Source organism: Protopterus annectens, chromosome 2.part2 (genome assembly GCF_019279795.1).
Source record: "Protopterus annectens isolate FY-2018-M chromosome 2.part2, PAN1.0, whole genome shotgun sequence".
Taxonomy (NCBI): domain Eukaryota; kingdom Metazoa; phylum Chordata; order Ceratodontiformes; family Protopteridae; genus Protopterus; species Protopterus annectens.
The window spans coordinates 910,747,250-910,767,974 of NC_056730.1; the positions used below are offsets into that span (position 1 = coordinate 910,747,250).

The 20,725-nt window shown below is 38.3% G+C and overlaps 1 protein-coding gene across 2 annotated transcripts in view; it reads left to right on the plus strand.

Moving 5' to 3' along the window:
* The window catches only part of FAM151B (family with sequence similarity 151 member B), a 630,819-nt gene that overhangs the window by 237,020 nt on the left and 373,074 nt on the right, over window positions 1-20,725 (plus strand). For both annotated transcript variants that reach the window (XM_044064232.1, XM_044064231.1), the window contains exon 4: window positions 2,939-3,104. In XM_044064232.1, coding sequence (XP_043920167.1) covers window positions 2,939-3,104 — 166 coding nt within the window. The remainder of the gene's footprint in view (window positions 1-2,938; window positions 3,105-20,725) is intronic.

Here is a 20,725-nt window from a genome sequence, read left to right on the forward strand (position 1 = left end):
TTCCCTTTCAATTAACAAAACCTGCAGTAGAATATCTGTGTGGTAGCTAATTTGTTATTTCATCAAGTTAATCCAGTCTATTCCTTCAGTTTCTCTAGTGTACCTGAAAATCTCATGTTTTCACTATGTGCTCTGTCTTCTACCTCTAAAATTGTTTGAAACAGTTTTTGAGAAGACTCATATGCAGATGGTCATTTCTTCATTTCATCTTATGATTTCTGCAGTTGTACCAGCTCACTTGAACAGCTACTTAAAGTTTCTTCTATTTTTTCAGCCTTTTGTCAGTTGACTTTATATATTCTTCAGGTGTTTCACTTATTTTAACACCTCTGAATTCATTTGATTTATTTTTTCCTCTAAAGTACTGTAAGCCTTTAGCTGTACCAAAACTGAAACCTGAATTACTTTTTGATGAGCATCTGCAAGGGTCTTCCTGACCTTATTTTTTTCTTATTTTCTGGTTGATTTTTCTCTTACTTTCTCCAGATTTCTTTTATGTTGACATCCAGTCAGTGTAGTGACTAAACAGTAACTGCATTTTACCCAAATTATTAATGTTTACTTGCTTTTTTAACCATTTTCATTTTTTTTCAATCTTGAACTCCAGTCTACCTGCTTTTCAGAATGCAGCCATCTTGAAATCCCCCTGAGCCCTTCACAGCTTTGGCATGCACTACCAGCTCTGATTCTGCCTGAATGTGGTGCATGAGTTCAGGAGGCCCAAACAGCTGTTTATCTATTTTGCTCCAGGGAGGGAGGAGTATGTAGTGACTAAGTTTTATGGGCTTTGTTATTGTTAGAAGTATGAAAACAGGATTCCCATTCATTTTGCTCGCTCATTCTTTCCTGGGTAAACTTTTTTTTTTAATTTCCTACTTTCTGCATACAAAATTCATTTGATCCTCCAGGAAAAATGTATGCTAAAGACAGCTGAATATATCCACTTGAATTTCACATCTGCCTCTCCTCAGGCAGCTTACCATCTACTGAAAAATGCTGTCAAAGGCTACTGTACAAAGAGGTCTGGCTCCTTTCATTGCTGGCTGTAGGAATGTTTCCAGTTCCAACATTGATGCCACTTGTCACTTGTCTATCAGTTCATGTCTTTCCCAAGCATTAGTATTTGAATTACAATTCCAGGAGTTGAACTGTCTTTGCCAATTCAATGTTATGTGATTTGGTTTTCTAAGTTGTTGCCTGCTGACCATTCTCCATCTCTGATGTCCAGATTTGTATTATTTTTACTGCTATAGATTCTTCCCAAAAACTATCCATGCAGAAGGCCTCCCCAACATCAGATGTAATAGAAATGTACTCACCACGAGTCACCTGTGAGGTGGTCTTCTGCACTGGGTACTTATTACCCTTCCACCTTCAGCCCTTACCTGGAAAGTCCTGCCATCTAGCAGCTGCAAGTGACATTTCTTATATGCTAGACATATATTTATATATGCATATAAACAGTGCTTTTGCTTTCTGTCTTACAGGCTGTGCTGACTTAGTGGGTGGGAGTCAAACTGAGTAGTGTAGGCACTAGACATTACCTCCTAGCTTGGTGTGTGGTTCTGTAGTATGCACTGGCTGGAGGTGTACATGTTTGTGAGCACTGACACAAGAGAAAACATGTTGCTGAGGTCAGGATTGAAGGGGAGATTTCCCACTGCTAAAGTCCACCTCGCACATCAGATAATATGATAAATACCATATCTGTTATTTCATGAATATTATGCCTATGTCTGCTCTTTTTACCTTTGTTCAACAATGACTTTTTCATGTAGGTACTTTATGGTTTGTGATTTTCAGGAGTGTTTTTTATTAAAGTGTTTTTGAGATATGGAGCATCCTGTTTATTAAGGATGAAAGAAAAAAATGGAAAGATGCAGTGCCTGAAAGAACTCCTGGATCCAGGATACTTACTTACACTTTGGTTTCAGGGAGCTCTAGATTAATCGGCATCTATATTCACATTTTAAGGTATCTGATGTTTTGACTTCCAGCTGATATGGAACTGTTCTCTGAGAAGTATAATGTGCTTCATTTGTGACTGTGTCTAACACTTCCAAAAAAATTTTTTAAATAGAGAGAGAATGACAGGTCTCTGGAAAGTCACTGCAGCTTTCTATTTTCTGTTCACGCATAATAAATAGAATGCCCAATATGTCAAAAATACTTTTTTAAATTTAGTAGGAACACCTTCCACTGCAGGAAATACTGTAAATAATTTATAGGTGTGTTTCATGGTCACCGCATCGCAGATGTGATCACATGTTTCCTGTTTCTGAAGTACATCTACCACAGAACACAAGGAATGGTTTATTTCAAACCATTTGGGTTCAAACAACCTTTGAAGTACTTAAAGTGCATGTCTGTTTTTATTAATTTGCAAGTTTCAGTCACCTAGACTAATAGTCTTTGGAACTGGTTGGTACCTACTTCAAAAATGTTATCCGATAAGAAAGACTGAATGAAAGGGATAAAGAACAGAAACTGTCAAAGAGAGGTAGCATAATTTCAGTCCCAGGTGTTTCTCTGCTGTTGCTCTGTGTGGACATGTAATGCACTCACTGCTACTGTTAGGGAAGTTTCAGATGTTTTCAGTTAACTGCTTACTTATCGCCAATTAGACTTGTTTGTCTGGGGACTTAATATTTGTAAATGAAGTCTGTTGCAATACATTCTCAATGTATTTCCGATGCTATTTTTGTGGGATAACTGCTTATTTAACTGTTTTCTTTTCCTCAGTGTTATTTCTATTAACTTAGATGGTTCTTTTCTTTTTGTGTTTCAAATATTTTGTTTTTAATTATTTTTGTGTTTGCTTTGACATGTGTCATAGCTCAGAAAATGTAATCTAACTCAGCCCACTTATCCACTCAACATGTATAATAGACTAACTACTGTAAACATAACATGCCAAATAAACTATTCTTTTGAGCAGGTGCTGCTCATATGCTAGAAGCAGATGTCCTCTTGGGAGGCCAAGGATCACTGACTAAAGAACCAGTCATGGCTCATTCCTCATCAAATGACAGTGACTGCACACTCCGGGAATGGCTGGATGCAGTACTAAAAACTGATAAGGGCATAAAGCTTGATTTTAAGAGGTATGTGCCACAAAATCCTGTGTTGTGAGAAACATAGTGAGCTGAATGGATTTATCACAATGTTCCTCAGCATTATTTCTAGCAGGTAATATAGTAGTAAATATGATAGTGTATTTATATGACTGTAAGTGCATTTGTATTCGTGTATGTGCAATTTTTTTGTACTTTACATGTGAATTGTGAAGTATTTACCCATGAGTACTAAAATTAGACCACTAGGACAATATCCATAGTGTTTCTAGGGACAGTTAAAGACTTGGTACTTAAAAATGTTTCCCCTACTCAGGCAACAGAGATCCAGGCAATCTTGAAAGAACATTAGTTGCAAAACCTTTACAGCGAGGCAGCCTTTGAGAGCCATGGGGTATATGCATGCTCACACCTCATGTAACCATTTCAGGAATCTCTGGAGGTAATCTACACATCTGCTGGGCATCACAATTCCCATTCCCCCAACACAAAAACAAATAATCCCTATGTTGGACAGGTATGGCAAGCTCATGCCAATGTCAGTATTCTGAATTTGTTAGCCAGAAGAATAGAATGAACATTTGATCCCTGATAGCAATGCCTTTTCACCTGCCTTAAATATCTTAATGGAATCCAAGAGATCAAATGCAAGAAAACCTTACTTACAAAAGTGGAGAAGATATGTCACATTGACTGCTGCACAAGTCTCTTAAGACTATTCAAACCATTTATTTGATTCAGACATGGCTTATTCATCAGTTGAAGTTCATGTGCCAACAGCTTCTGCTTGTGTTCCTGCCTTTTCACAGATAGCATTAGAACCTATTGTTAAGACTTTCCTAAAACATTTCTAACCTTTGGGATTTCATTTTTATGCTGGATAAGTTTACATTATTCCCTCCTGAGTCAGCAGATACAGTAAATATTACCGTTCATGGAAACAAACTTTTTGGTGGCTGTTACATTAACCAGAATTACAAAGTTAGATGTTTTCAGGTGTAAACCACTTGACTTAGTTTTTCAAAAGAAAAGAAAGAGTCAGTGAAGACTATAGCAATAACCCACGGTTGGCGTGGTTTGGTCCCGGGACCCAACAGGCCACCGGATCAGTATTTAGCCCAAGCTCAGAAGTGGTTATGTTTATTATAATATGACATTATTTAAGAAAAGAAACTATTACTTTTCTTAAATAATGGCATAGTATAATGCCTGTTTACTGCCCTTCCGCAGATGTCTGGCATCCGCCGCGCAGTACATCGCAACGGAGAAAGCAAGATCTCCGGTCTCGCTATGTTAAATGAGTTTAACATAGCGAGACAGTTTTAAAATAAGCAACGGACATCTCCGTTGCTTATTTTAAAACTCGCCATGTTAAACTCATTTAACATTAAAAAGCAACGGAGATCTTGCTTTCTCGTTTTTTTAAAAATGTGTCTCGCTATGTTAAATGGGTTTAACATAGAGACAGCTTTAAAATAAGCAATAAGATCTCCGCTATTTTTAAAGCTGTCTCATGTTAAACCCATTTAACATAGCGAAACGAAGTTATACTAATGGAAAAAGTCCGGCAACCGGACCTTTTCCATTAGTATAACTCGATTTACAACGGGCACGCTGGCCAATCAGCGTGCACGTTTTGGGGGGATCATGGTATAATAAGCAACATTTCTCGGTAACATTTCTATCAGTAGCAATAGTTCCTTACATTTGGTTGAGTTAGTAGAGAACAAGTTATGCTTTTTTGAATTTTGAATATAGAAAAGTATAATTTGAAAATCATAACACATGCATATATATATATATAAATATATATATGTATGTATATATATATATATATATATATATATATATATATATATATATATATTTATATCTATATCTGTCTATATATTTTTGCATTGCACAAGCCCTCTGCAACCCCTTTGTGGGGGGAGGGGGACTGGGACCCACCAGCTGCTACAAATTCTGTGGCTGCACTATAGTGAGAATTAGTGGAAAAACCCACTGAAAGCACACAGTTGTCTCACACAATCCAAGTATTTGTGGTTAAAACACTACTGTCTAAAAATCCATAAAGAAAAACTACTTGGCAGAATAAGCAGTAGAAAATGTAGGAAAACCAACAGAAACTATAAGTTGTATAACTTCTAGTGTTTTATACAAGTTTTTTTATCTTCACTACTGGAATGAAAGGAGAGATCTCTTACATATGCTGAATATGCACAGACAATTCAAATGTTAGACTTGGAGAATCATGAATTTATAATATCTTGTCAATGTGTGTCACATTCAGGAAAGGCAAACCAAAAATCCTACATGCCCATGGATATGCTCGAGTGTGTAGGACACACTTCTTTAATTCATGTGAGTCCTCCACTGTAGCTGTTCAGTGTTGCTTATTTCTTTTACTTTCATGGTGGAGAAGGTCAAGATCCATGTGTTAGTAAATGTAAAGTAAAAAATTCTGAAAGGCAGTTGATGGAAGTAAACACAGAAGCCTTCTTCTTTCTCAGTTAAATCTTTACTGGAGACAGATGAGCACTGTGTTACAGACAGATGACTTTAGCAGCTTCTATTTATTGCAAACAATTGATGGCATCACACCCAGTTGGCCATCCCTGTGGGCATGTCCTTTTCGGGGAAGTGTCTGAGGGGTTGGCCTTTTGAGTAAGCAATATCCTGCCCAAACCTTTTCAGCACAGTCTTTATTTATTTAAATCATAATTTTGTTTGCCAAAAAATCGCTATAAATTTTTTAAAAACACTACAAAAAATATATGCAATAAATCACAACAGGCGCATTTCTATCCCAACACGAGTTTTTACTCTATCCTTAAAGGTAATGGACATTATAACCCAAAATGGTACATTAGATTTTACTTCTGGGCTGTTAAGCTCATTCACTTATTTTTTGTTCCTCTTCCCCTAGACTCTCTTAATGGTCATTTCCCTTCCCTCGCCTGTAGCCCAAACCCTACATCCATTTTAATTATTTATTTATTTTATTTATTTTATTTTACATTTGTTAACCGGGAGAGTCCGACTGGATACATGTCCATTTTCAGCAGAGGCCCGGGGAGAAAAGCTCCAGGTACATAACAGACATATGAACATTGTTAATGCAAAAAAGGAAGATAGTTGAGTTCTAAATACAATATAAAGATACATCACATCTTGGGAAAAAAATAACAGCAGCATATAAAAAAAACATAGGTCAGTTACAAAGGCGCCTTGTTAAAAGCAGTTAAGGATAGTGAGGTAAGAGAAGGCTAAATGATAGTGGTTAATCAGGTTTGGAACAGGGACATTGCCAGAGAGTATTGCGATGGGGTTTAAGCTTTTTTTTGAATTGTAGGAGTAAAGGTTCTGAGGTGAGCATGGTCGGTAGGGAGTTCCACATTTTACCTACAAAGTTTGAGGATAGAGAATCCCCAGCAGAATTATTGGCTTTGGTAGTTTGAGCTAAGATCTTATTGGAGGAGTGTAAAGATTGTAGGTTAATATAGGGGTGAATGATGTTTTTCAGAGCTGGTGTTTTCTCTGGGTGATACAGTATCTGGTGAGCCGTTTTGAGTTGGTTGAAATGGAGTTGGCTGGGAAACTCTAACCACCCTAGTTGCTTCAAGTTAGTGCAGTGGTGCGTTCTAAAGGTGGAATTTGTGGCAAATCTAGCTATGTGATTGTAACAAGAAGCAAGTTTGTTAATGGTTGTCTTGTTTAGGTTTGTAAAGAGGGGGGAGGCATAGAAAAGAGTTGATAGTAGGTGTGTGCTGGCAATTGTAATTTTAGCGTGAGGAGTGAGAAAGTGTTTTACTTTATAGAGAGAGCCAAGCTTTTATTGACGGTTTTGATGGTAAGATTGAAATGGGTGTCAAATTTAAGGGAGTTATCAATGGTAACACATAATAGCTTTGTGTGAGCTTCTGGTGATATAGTGATTCCATTGGAGGATGTAATAGAGAAGGTGGGGGAAGAGTCTTGTTAGTGGGTGAGAAAGTAAGTAGTTTTGTTTTGTTGGGGTTGAGAACTAGTTGACGACTTGAGAACCATTTTTCTATTAGGTTGAAGGTGTCTTGGGTTGAAGCAGTGAGGTCTGCCAGGTTGGAGGCAGTGCTGATGATAGTCGAATCATCTGCATATTGAATGCATGTGGCATGGGGCTGATTGTGGGCAGGTCATTAACAAAGATGGTGAAGAGAAGAGGGCCAAGAATAGATCCTTGGGGAACTCCAAGTGTAACAGGTAGGCATGTGGATAATTTGTCCTGCCATAGAACAGCCTGTTGCCTATTGGACAGGTAGGATTGGAACCATTTCAGCGTGGAATTGCTGAGTGATAGTTTTTAATGTATGGAGGAGTTGAATGTGGTTCACCATATCAAAGGCCTTGGAGAGGTCTAAGAAAAGAGCAGATGATAGTTTATTATTGTTTCTGAAGTTATTGATGGTATTAGAAAAGGATAGTAGGGCTGATGTAGTACTGTGATTTGGCCTGAAGCCATGTAGGGAGTTGGCTAGAATTTTATTTTGGTGAGGTGTTCCATCAGTTGTTTGTGGACACACTTTTCCATAATTTTGGCCAGGGGTGAGAGTATAGCTATAGGTCTGTAGTTGGTTAGCTCTAGTGAGCTACCACCTTTATGGAGAGGAATAATGTGGGACATTTTCCATATGGAGGGATGAAGGCTTCTGACAAGGTACAGTTTATGATTATGGAGACGGATAGGAAATGGCCTCAGCTGCTTTTTGCAGAAACTCAGCTGGGAGATGGTCAGCTGCTAGCTTAGTGAGTTTTAGTTTTTTAAGAAGAGATGTTATAGAGGATATGGGTACTGGATCGAAGGTAAATAGATGATCTGATGTAGTTGTAGTATTCTGCTGGCATGGGTAGTGGAGTGGGCTGGTTGTTTGTTTGAATTGTGTGGCCAGGGATTGTATAGTTTCTGTGAAGAAACTATTGAATGTGTTAGCAATGTTTACAGGGCACTGTTGTTTGCAAGTTGTTGGAGTGGGGGTGGTTGCCTGGCCTGGGTGCAGGAGCTTGTTTAAGCCTGCCCAGAATTTTTGTGGATTATTAAGGTGTTTGTGTTGGAGGTGGAGGAAGAATTTTTTATCATTTAAGATCATTCTTTTAGTTTCATTTCTAAGTTGCCGGAAGGTTTGGTGGGAGTGTGGGTCTTTAGAGGTACGCCATGTGATCCACATCTTGTTTCTAGATAGGATTTTGGATTTTGTTTCCTTAGAGAGCCATGGTGCGGTTTTGGTTTTAGTTCTAATGGACCGTATTGGAGCATGGGAATCTAGAATCTTGAGGAAGGTAGTGTTGAAGTAGATAACTGCCTCTTCAAGAGGAAGAGACTTGAGTATTGTCCAGTTGTGGGCTTTAAGTTCAGTTTGAAAAATGGAGGCGTTGAATTTATTATTGTTCCTGATTTTTTTTATGGTTGTAAGAAGGGTGGTGATTTTCTTGAATTTCATAACATAGGTGAGTAAGTGATCACTCATGTCCTCTGGGTGAGTACCTGCTGAGTACTGGTCAGGATCTTTATTAGTAAGGATCCAGTCCAGTCTGGTAGGAGTGGATATGAGCTGAGAAAAACCATGTAGATTTATGCTGCCAGATGGGGAGCTAGATGAGAAGGAATTCCAATCGATGTTGAACTCACCTAACACTATGGATTCCTGGGGGTGAGTTTGAGTTAACCAGTGGAGAAAGTCCTCTAAGGTTTTGTTATTATTGTTGCCTGGGGGGATGTAAATACATGCTATATTTATGCTTTTATGTTTGTTTGGTTGAAGTTTTACAAGTAGAATTTCGGCATTGTTTGTTAGGAGGGGTTGTGGAGAGGCAAGGGAGATTTGTAATGTATTTTTGTAGAGTATGGCTACACTGCCACCTTTACGAGTTATTCAGTCTGCTCTTAATATATCATACCCTGGTGGGATTATCTGTGTGTCTTTCGTACTTGGTTTAAGCCAGGTTTCTGTGAGACATAGTAGGTCTGGGGAACAAGTAGCTAAAAGGGCATGTAGGTTGTGAATCTTATTGTTTACACTTCTGATGTTTAGATGACAGTTCAGAAGAGAGTTAAAGGGTCTAGAGTTTAGATTGAGAAGTGGAGGGGAGGATAGGGTGGAATTAGAATTGAGTGGAGGGGAAGGGCCAGGGTTGGGGTGGATATCACCATCTGTGGCTAGTCTGTGATTCAGAGTGGTAATGAATTTGAGGGCTTTGAGTAGAAGTTTGTAGTAATGTTTATCATTTGGCCTAATATTGGTAGGTTTGATAATTACATAGCGTTCGAGTTCTAACAAGGTGGGTGAGTAGGGAGTTGAGTCATGGCCTCTGTTGTTAAGTATGGGGAAGGGGTTGGTTTGGTAGCCTGGGTGGTGGAAGCCTATGTAAGACCAGGTTTCATATAGGGTAGCTAGGTAAGGGACAAGTAGGAGGGAAAAAGAGTTAGTATGATAAGCTTCCTGGGTGGTGTCATATTCCGTTTGATCTTAGAGGCGGTAGTGAGGTACAGGAAGTTAGTGGACAGTAGGGGAGTGGTTTGAGGTTATAAAAGCACGAGTACTGGGGCGGGTGAGAATAGGGGCAGGGCGGAGGAGGCGAGCACGTGGCAAGTGCTCGCAGAGCGGGGTTTACACTAAGCCAATAGAGCCCAGGTTTCAAGATGTAACTCCTGAATAATTAACTTGCAGGTGAGTAATCTCATCTAAACAAACATCAGGTTCAATTCCTATGCTTTGGGAGCTTGTTTTTAAAATTTTATAGCTGTTTGCCTTCGTTTTAGAGTGTGTTCTGTAGTTTAAGTGGAGTATATGCAAACAAGTTTGGATTTTTTGTTTGGGTAAGCCTAGGGAGATTCGTGCCAGTGCTGAGGACCCTTAAATAATACTTTACTTTAAAGTCTATACTAAAATGACCAGATAATGACCTGTTTTGTTTTTACAGGTTGTGGGCAATAGTAGAGTAGTCGCTCGGAAAGGGCGAAGTTCTTTTCTGCCTCACCCTGTTCAGGGGAAGACTTGGGAGGGATAGAGAGAGAACTTGATTTCAAAGGCAGTCAGAAGCAGCTGTGTAGCTTAAACAACATTAGACTACCCGAGGAAACCCTAAACTATGTTAGTAAAATCTTCACATATCTTTACATATAGCATAAATCATTATAAGACATTAGCATTTTACTGCAACAGTGCCTTATGACTGAGAGTCAAAGAATGTTGAATGTTGAATATCCTGCTTCTCAAAAAATATACAGAAGGCTCTCAATTTTCACTCTAATGAACAGCCCTGCAAAGAGTTTGTCATACTAAAGTCTGGTTACCAAACACATTTAGCTATAGAGACACAACTTAGCTTTAAAGAAACAAGTAGCTACAATATTCATGCCATTCAATAGTGCATTATGTAACTATGTAGCAAAAAAGAGTTACATCAGTTACTATTAAATCACACAATTCAACTTAAATACATTTAACAGTCTATTAGGAACAATGAATAACAGCTTAATACATACCTCAGGAGGTAGAGGCCGATAACAAGGTCCTACAGCACTAGGGATTTGAAATTAAAGGCACCAGACAAGGGTTATTTCAAACCTTTGTAACAGGGATAGAATGGGGGTGGGGTTTACACTAAGCCACTAGAGCCCAGGTTTCAAGATGTAACTCCTGAATAATTAACTTGCAGGTGAGTAATCTCATCTAAACAAACATCAGGTTCAATTCCTATGCTTTGGAAGCTTGTTTTTAAAATTTTATAGCTGTTTGCCTTAGTTTTAGAGTGTGTTCTGTAGTTTAAGTGGAGTATATGCAAACAAGCTTGGATTTTTTGTTTGGGTAAGCCTAGGGAGATTCGTGCTAGTGCTGAGGACCCTTAAATAATACTTTACTTTAAAGTCTATACTAAAATGACCAGATAATGACCTGTTTTGTTTTTACAGGTTGTGGGCAATAGTAGAGTAGTCGCTCGGAAAGGGCGAAGTTCTTTTCTGCCTCACGCTGTGCAGGGGAAGACCTGGGAGGGATAGAGAGAGTGCTTGATTTCAGATTCAGTCAGAAGCAGCTGTGTAGCTTAAACAACATTAGACTACCTGAGGAAACCCTAAACTATGTTAGTAAAATCTTCACATATCTTTACATATAGCATAAATCATTATAAGACATTAGCATTTTACTGCAACAGTGCCTTATGACTGAGAGTCAAAGAATGTTGAATGTTGAATATCCTGCTTCTCAAAAAATATACAGAAGGCTCTCAATTTTCACTCTAATGAACAGCCCTGCCAAGAGCTTGTCATACTAAAGTCTGGTTACCAAACACATTTAGCTATAGAGACACAACTTAGCTTTAAAGAAACAAGTAGCTACAATATTCATGCCATTCAATAGTGCATTATGTAACTATGTAGCAAAAAAGAGTTACATCAGTTACTATTAAATCACACAATTCAACTTAAGTACATTTAACAGTCTATTAGGAACAATGAATAACAGCTTAATACATACCTCAGGAGGTAGAGGCCGGTAACAAGGTCCTACAGCACTAGGGATTTGAAATTAAAGGCACCAGACAATGGTTATTTCAAACCTTTGTAACAGGGATAGAATGGGGGTGGGGGTTTACACTAAGCCACTCGAGCCCAGGTTTCAAGATGTAACTCCTGAATAATTAACTTGCAGGTGAGTAATCTTGTCTAAACAAACATCAGGTTCAATTCCTATGCTTTGGGAGCTTGTTTTTAAAATTTTATAGCTGTTTGCCTTAGTTTTAGAGTGTGTTCTGTAGTTTAAGTGGAGTATATGCAAACACGCTTTGATTTTTTGTTTGGGTAAGCCTAGGGAGATTCGTGCTAGTGCTGAGGACCCTTAAATAATACTTTACTTTAAAGTCTATACTAAAATGACCAGATAATGACCTGTTTTGTTTTTACAGGTTGTGGGCAATAGTAGAGTAGTCGCTCGGAAAGGGCGAAGTTCTTTTCTGCCTCATGCTGTGCATTTTGTCATTTTGCATTTGACATTTTACAGCCACCACCTCTGGCTTGCCTCATGGCGAACAGTTTTAGTATCCCTCCTGAATGGTTTTAACTCTTTGGTGAACTGCACTTCCTTTTTACTCTGTCTCATACCATAGTGGTTCTCAGCAAGAGCCGCCATGCTTCAGGCAGGTCACCAGCACCACTTTGTCTGCTTAACCCTAAACATACACTAGTCATAGGTGTTGTGAGGGTTCCACTTGAAATCATCGAATTACCATTTCATCGAATTGCAAATCATCGAGACCAAATAGTCAAAAACTCATTTAATCGAAAACTCATATCATTGAATCTCAAATCATCGAAAACTATAAAGCAACTACAAATAACATCCCAGACACTGTTTACTATGTTTATGCAGGGGGGTAAGCCCCCCTGCACCCCCCATGTGGGGGGCTCTGCCCCCTCCACCCCCCCGTAATAAAATATACCAACTCCAAGGTCGCACTACAGTGGGGTTAGGAAATAACCTCTTTCCCCCACTGTAGTGCAACCTTGGAGTTGGTATATTTATTTACGGGGGGTGTGGGGGTGGAGCCCCCCACATGGGGGGTGCAGGGGGGCTTGCCCCCTGTATAAATGTAGTAAAAACTTTGTAGAATGTTATTTGTAGTTGCTTTATACTTTTCGATGATGTGAGATTCGATGATATGAGTTTTTGATGAAATGAGTTTTCGACGATTTGGTCTCGATGATTTGCAATTCGATGAAATGGTAATTCGATGATTTCAAGTGGAACCGTTGCGAGTTGGCCCCACCCTCCAACCATTCCCCACAAAAATACTTATTGTAGGGTAGTGTTATTTTCCTAACCCACACTTTGCTTCCAGTAATCTTTACAATACTTCCATTGTTAACCCTTATCCACTGCTGTTTAATTGATTATTGAAACATTTCCCCAGTCATTCTCCACTCATTTTGCTTATCAGGTTACTCCTTATTTTACTGTCTGCTTTTCCCAGTCGCAAAAACCCCTCTCTCACATCCAAACGTTTGTCCAGGAAAATGTTTTGCCTTGTAGCCGGTAACATTTTCTCCTCTGGTGGCCTTCCACAACCTCAAAACTTGGGCTACGTGGTTATAGGCTGCAAAAAGCACTTGCTGCACTAACTAATGCACCCCTTCTAACTAAGAAGACTGTCAATACCCTCTGAGAATCAAGCTCCTGCATTTTTAATAACGCTCATATTCCTGGTAGGATGATCCCACCACTTACTAAGCCTTGGACCAGATAGCCAACTTCCTCCCACGTGAACCCACTCTCAATAACTTCTTACTAAGGGCAGCACTCGCTAAATTAGATTAAAATAAACTAGATGTTTTTAATGTTGTTTAAAACTTTTAATTTTATAATATAAGATTTCTTTACAATAATGACTCTTGATATTTTTAAGCAACTCTCCAGGTTAATTTAAGTTAAGGGCAGATCCAATGAAGCTTTATAGTGAAAGCGCTGTTCAAGATCCATTCAGGTATTAACACAGAAGCACTTTAGTTTAATTTTAAATTGATTCATCTGCTTAATGTATTTTTTACTCTTGTGATTTGTTGCATATTTTTGTAGTTTTTTTTAAAAAAGATAGCGATTTTTTGGCAGCAAAATTATGATTTAAAGTCTGTTCTGAAAAGGTTTTAAGGGCAGGATATTGCTTACTCAGAAGTCCAACCCATTGGGCCGGTGCCTGAAAGAGACATGACCACTGGGATGGCCAACTGGGTATTTCACTCAAATTTTTTGCAACAAATAGAAGCTGCTAAAGTTGCCTATCCTTAACACAGCAATTATCTGCCTCCAATAACCCTTCAGTGACCCTTCACATCCAGACTTTTTGAACTATTACCATCAGCCAGACATTATACTCACCAAAACAAGCAGATTTAAGAACAGTTTTTTTTCTACAGGCAATCAAGCTCATAAACAGTTAACTCAACTTATTAGGATGGGGTATTCTTTTTCCCAAGCCTCCGAAGATTCTGGAGTATTGTTTACATATTGTTAATACTTGTTTCTTTCAGAGTTTATTTCAGTATTTCTTGCACTGAGTTGCACTTTGCACCTTGTATGTATCTGTATATGTATATTTACTTTTGTCTTGTTCTTAGTAGTTGCATGTATATCATTTGTCTTGTTCTTAATAGTTGTATGTATGTCATTTATGTAATTCATACCTGGAGAGTCACTGAAAATAGTCAACTTCCTTGCATGTGCACGCACTTGGCCAATAAATGTGATTCTGATTCTGATAAAGACTTAACTGAGAAAGAAGAAGGCTTCTGTATTTACTTCCATCAACTGGTTTCACAGTTGTTTACTTTACAGTTACTTTTACCTGGATCCTGATCTTCTCCACCATGAAAGTAAAAGAAATAAGCACCACTGAATAGTGGCAGTGGAGGACTCACGTGAATCAAAGAAGTGTCTCCTACGCATTCAGACATGTCCATGAGCATGTAGGATTTTTTTCTTGTTTGGTTATTTTTACTCACCACAAGTTTCCAGGCAACAAATTGGTGCTTCTTTAATCAGTCCTTTACAGCTTGGGCAAGGCCTTTTTTGTTTTCACATTCAGGAAAAGGAAAGAAGGCCTACCAGTGTCTAAAAATGGGTGGCCTCTCCAAAAGAGAATAAAATATATTCTAGTATGACATTGGTTACATCAGCAACATATCTCAGAAGTGGTTCAGCAAACTTTTTTTGCATCTTTGCCTTTGTCTGCTGTTCAGCAAACCTCTCAATCAGACACTGTGCTGTCTGGAGGTGGGGAGTGTTATCTGTCTAGGCAGTCATGAGGATGCTTTATGTTGTTGCTGGCATCCCAACAGTGAGAGCATTTTTACATGTTATGGGTTAACCCAATCCTTGGTGATGACATGAACACTGGCATCACTGCATAAATTGCCTGTGCCCTGTCTGTCCATGAGTGCATGTATGCTGCCACACATGTACCAGCAGGGCCTACTGTTTTGTGCTTGGATGGTCATACCCACATCTTCCTGGCACCAGCTGTATGTGTCATGATGGGCCTGTGCTCTCCAGCCAAGGCCCTGTTATTAGAATAGCAATATGAGCTAGATGAGGATAAACATTCCACCTTCCCAGAATGAGTGCACCCATCTTCCCTAACTATATCGTCAAGTCCCTGAGATGTTAGTCAAACTCAGGTCATCTGGGCTGCAGTCAGAGCTTTATCTTTTTATGACACCAGTGCAATTTCAACATAAGATATTTTAGAAGCCATCACATGGACTACTGTTTATACTTCTACAAATTACCACACATTAGAAGCACAGTCCTGAAATAGGATCTGTCTGTTCTACAGGAGATTGTGTAATGGTCTACCTCCTATGAGTTTACAAATACTGATTTAAAATTTAACAACACATACATACGCAGGTAAATTCAACATAAGTAACAAAACTTTGGTGGAATCTCATAATTAACAAGCTGTACAGCTGAAAAAGAGAATTTACTTAGCTTTTGAAAATTATCCCAGTTATAAAAAATAAGTCTGGATTAAATAATAAAGAACAGAAACTTCTTACATATTTCCATATAAAATCTTTCAGATCTAATTATAAACTCTGCTTGCTGTCAGAGGTTGAAAACAGTAATGAGGTATTAAGTACCTCGGAAAATTGAAAGTTAAGAATTTTGAATGTGACGTTATCAACAGACTTCACAGGAAGCAATTAAACTGTTAAGTTTGACAGAGACAAGGGGAGATATCCAATGTATAACTACACATGATAACAGCTGCCACAAGTAAAATTAAAAATTTAGATTCTAGGTGACGCATAATATACCTGCTGGTTTCCTACAGAGTCAATGAGAATTGTACTAATCCCTTTCTGTCATCTTAAAGAAAATATTAGCCATGGACACATCCCTGACCAATGGCAGCAGTCTGTAATAGTACATTTCACAAAGGGGGAATTGCATAAAACTTTTAGATTCATCAGTCTGATCAATATTCTGTGTAAAATCATGGAGAGGGTCATAATGAGTTTTTCCAGAATGGCACAATAGAGCTGTGTCTGTTATATATGAAAAAGTATGAATTTGTTAAGGACAGAACTTAGCTTTTGAATTCAGTGGCATTCTTTGAAGAAGTAAAAACAATGTAGGGTTTGGCATGGCATAGTGGTTAAGATGTTTACCTTATAGACACAAGGTACAGGGTTTGATTCTTTGCTTTGAGGGAAATTGGCTAGACTTAAAATGGCCCAGAAGGACAGCTAGCCAAGTACTAACCTAATTAATTAACCTGATAAAAGATACAATGACTACTGTTTATATTGGCCCTGCTGGCATTATTAGCACTATTCCACATAAAGGAATAACTGACAGTTTAAATCCATTAAATGTTAATCCATATGTAATTTAATGGGTAATACACTGGTTTAGCAACAGGACCAAACAAGTCAGGATGGGTTTTTTACAGAGTGGTGCCCTATACACGTCTGTACTGGGCCACTTCTTTTAGACTGTTCTTAGATATAAAAGTACAACATGGGATATGGATTGCCAGATATGGTGCTGATTACAAATGAGATAATATAATTACTTCAGTAAAAGATGCTGAACAGTCGAGATGATTTACAGAAATACATACCTGATGCAGTAGAAGACTTTACCTTTAATGTCATTAAGTGTAGCTTCATGAGGCTTAGCAAAAAGGAAATATATTGTGCTTATAAAATAAATGGTCACATCATGAAAACAAATTACAGTATCATTAAAGAGTTAATGACATTAGTAGACAACAATTTAAAAGTTTATGTAGAAATATGATAAATCCAAGAAATATTAAACATCAAACTTTATTTAATCCATCCAAAAAAAAAGCTAGCACCTCAGCCGGTTTTAAAAGCAATTTAAACTGTGACCAATGTGTTTTTTTCCAAATTCAGAAAGGCATGCTTTGTAGACCTTCTAATTCTGAACTATATGATTAATCACTTTAGGGAGATCACTGTTCTTACTTTATACTTCATTGAGCTAACTTATTTCTGAATGCAGTAGTGTGTTTTGTAGCTTAGGAACAAACCACCTGAAAGAACTTAGAAAAGGTACAATGATGCCTTACTAGAACAATTATAATGTTGAAAAATATGAGCTGTTAAGAATGATTTCAGGAATGGAACACTAATTATATTCTGTTTTTTATTGATTACTAAGAAGTGATGTCTGTCTGGTCTGCAAAGCAATGTCTGATCTGGTTCCATCTGAACATCTGTGCCTGGGTTGCATCACTGGAGGAATGTAAGACAAGATCAGGGAACATAATGCTTAAAACAAATATCTGTAATAGGGAACAAATGACAGTTGCATTATCCACTACCTTCCAGAATTATGGAATGAAATTTGTTTTACAATCAAAGGAATTTAGTTCGTAACTTCCTTCAGAAATGATCTTGATATGTGTTTGGGAAGTAGAAAATATCATTATGAGGTTACAATAGATACAACTTTTTAAAGACAGTAGGTACAAACTTGACAGTCAAACCTACTCAAATGCTGTAATTTACTGTTGCAACAATCTCTCCTTGAAAGAGAAAGTGCATTTGTATAAATTACTTCCATAACAGTAGATATAAGAAGAAGATGTCACTGTGACAGGAAAGCTTTTTTCACTTTATCCCCACTAAGGAAGTTGTATGTTGTTTTGTTATGACCTTTCTATGTAGAATGTTTCACATTTTTTGTAACTCATTTGGCTTCCCACAGCTAATCATTAGTTACATGCAAGTCCTCTTCTCATCCACTGGGTCTGCCAGATATGACTTAGCTTTCCTGGGCTACACCCAACACTTGTCTTCAGCTGATGGGGAGATGGAAAAACCTGGGGAAACATTATAGTGCACTGACACTGATGAAGGATAGTTTATATCTGAAAGCTTTGTCGTTTTATTAAAGCTTTTGACGGCGTGGAGTACTACTTTTTTCTTGTTTGAAACATTATAGTGCTACCAGGGAGTGTTTTCTCCTAAATACCCAACTCTTGCGTGCGCCTGCTGTGTTTCCATGGTTAACATATATTGGATTCTGTGGCATCTGAGCCGTGCCTTGACATGCACATAAGCAAGTGCCCTGTCTCCTTGTACACAGTGCTACAAGCAAGTCCCTGATTTTTTCCAGGGATCAGCATGATGCTGCATCTGAAAGTGTGCCTTATCCACCACAAGATAGGCATGCCTATCCTCCTTACTTGCATTCCCAAGTGCCCAAGCCAGTAATCAAACTTGAGAAGCCTGGACTTTTGTCAGAACTTTATCCCTGTATATCCTCAGTGAAAGCAAAATGATTCACAGTTGTTGTTGTACTGAATATGGGGATGAGTTATTTTGTAGAGAGGTCAGTAGTCTACTTCATACACTTCCCCTGGTGAGGGCCAGACAGAGCTTTAAGGACATGGGAAGTCTATCAATGCTGGCTATGCATGAGCACCTTATACATCAACCATTGTCCCACGTAATACAGACACAAGATCCGCATTGGCCTTCACACTGATAAAGGCACGACTGATGGAACACTGGCTGGGAAAGAAATGAACATAAGGTGGGTAAACCAAGACTTTATACTTTACTGTTACAGGGGCCTCTCCTTGAAGATCTACTGTTATAGGTTCATAGGTAAGTACTAGGTTAGCTGCCCTTGTGGGTCATTTTAAGCCTAGCAAGTTTCCCTTTTAGTACTCAAAATAACCTATCCTATCTGGTTATAGATTGGCCTTACCCATCCCATGGTCGACAATTATATATATATTACCCCTAACAAAAACAACTGGGATCATACCATAGATAATTTGAGGGGACCCATGCATGAGATAAAGCATTTAGGAGTTGCCTCTGTCCATTAGTAGTACGGGGAAGTCCTAGAGTAAATTTTCTGTTTCCCATCCATAGATCTAAGTTGCTGTTAAAATTGGACAGTGATGAAGTTTGTTTTATGTGGATAAGGAATCTGTTCCACAGCAGTGGTATCCTCTGTGAAGTGTGCCTGTACTTCCAAAACATTCTGTTGGTTTAGATCCTTAGACCAAGTATTATCAATGCCATTTGACTTGCTCATATGCAGTAAATCCATTGGTAATGGGTCGGAGGATGTCATGTATGCCAGACACAGGTCACTTCTTAGGAGTCTGTAGGATACCAAGTTTAGTGACATAATAAGCTCATATAACATGAGTACATGTTATGATGACTGTCTTATATGGCTCTGCTGCACTTGTTGACACATTGTTATTCATTAGTGTTAGGGGTCATTGAATGTTCTTGTTCTGCTTCCATGTCACATTTCTGTACACTTATAAGAAATTTTATCATACTGAGACCCTGCTGCTGATTTGCCCTTTACTGAGGTCCATGATAATATTGGTAGATTAATAATAGCGTTGAATTAATTTAGGCAAGGCATTAGACAGAAAAGAAGTATATAGGTTTTATAATGTTAAATGTGTGTATAGATGCCTTAATAAACAAATTGACAAGAGCAAGATTGGTCAGTAATTTTATCATCAAACTACATATGTAAATAAAGATGCATGTAACACCATGTTTGGCCTTACCATGGAACAAACTACCTGTTAGAATATATTAAAGGGTTAAAACTTTCTTAGCTGAAAATAAGTAGGAAAGTAGGAAAAACTAGAGTAGTTAATTACTGTTTATGTTTGGCATCTATACTGTGTAATAATTGTTCCGTGACTAGTACAGCTGCAAGGAGAACTGCAGATAAGGATGACTCCATAATTCCTGACTAGTACCAGCAGCAAGGACAACTGGAGACAAGGACAACTCCCTAAGTCTTGAAGGTTGTCAGATAATTCACCTTGAAACTGAACAAAAATCAGCTTATCAGCAGACTACATGATATCAAGCAAAGACTTCAAAAGATTGCTTTCATAGACAGGATCCAAATGGTACAAAAAAGTACCATAAAAGGACTGTAGAACTAAATGGTGTTAGATCTGGTATTTTGTAGGTACATTGTTCCGAGGTGAATGGAGAATTATCATCTGTATCTGTATCGAAAAACAAACCTTGTACAGTAGAAGCTGTAAGTTGTAACGTGTAGTACATATTGCCTGTTATGTAGATGTTGCTTTATTAGTAACTGTGCTTACGTTGCTTAAAGTTGTTACACTATTATAAAGTATACAGTTTGCCATAATTCTAAAATTATCACTTCCGGTCCCACTGTTGTTTTTTCTTACAGCCCATAAAAAAATAATAAAAAATAAAAAAAGTTAAGCTAACAGCCTTTTGTCACCACAGCAGGCTAGCAATTTGCCTCAGCTACAGGTGCGTGACTCTGCTGTGGGTATTATTTGTTCCTCAGACCACTCACCTTTTAGCCCAGATCCTTCTGATGTAGCACCTACAACCACTCTTGACTGTCGGTTAGTCACATCCTCTGTGGCTGTTGGCATCCCCTCAGTGGGAAGGGAAAGCCACTTAAATCAGTCATGGGAGAGGGAATAGAGAAGAACTTCTTTGTTTTGTCAGAATGTTGTACCCATCCCTGGTGAAGCTGCTGCTGCCATTAATAATACTGTTGGTCCCATTTTTCCTGTCAAAAAAGAAACAGAAAATTAAACGTGTATCT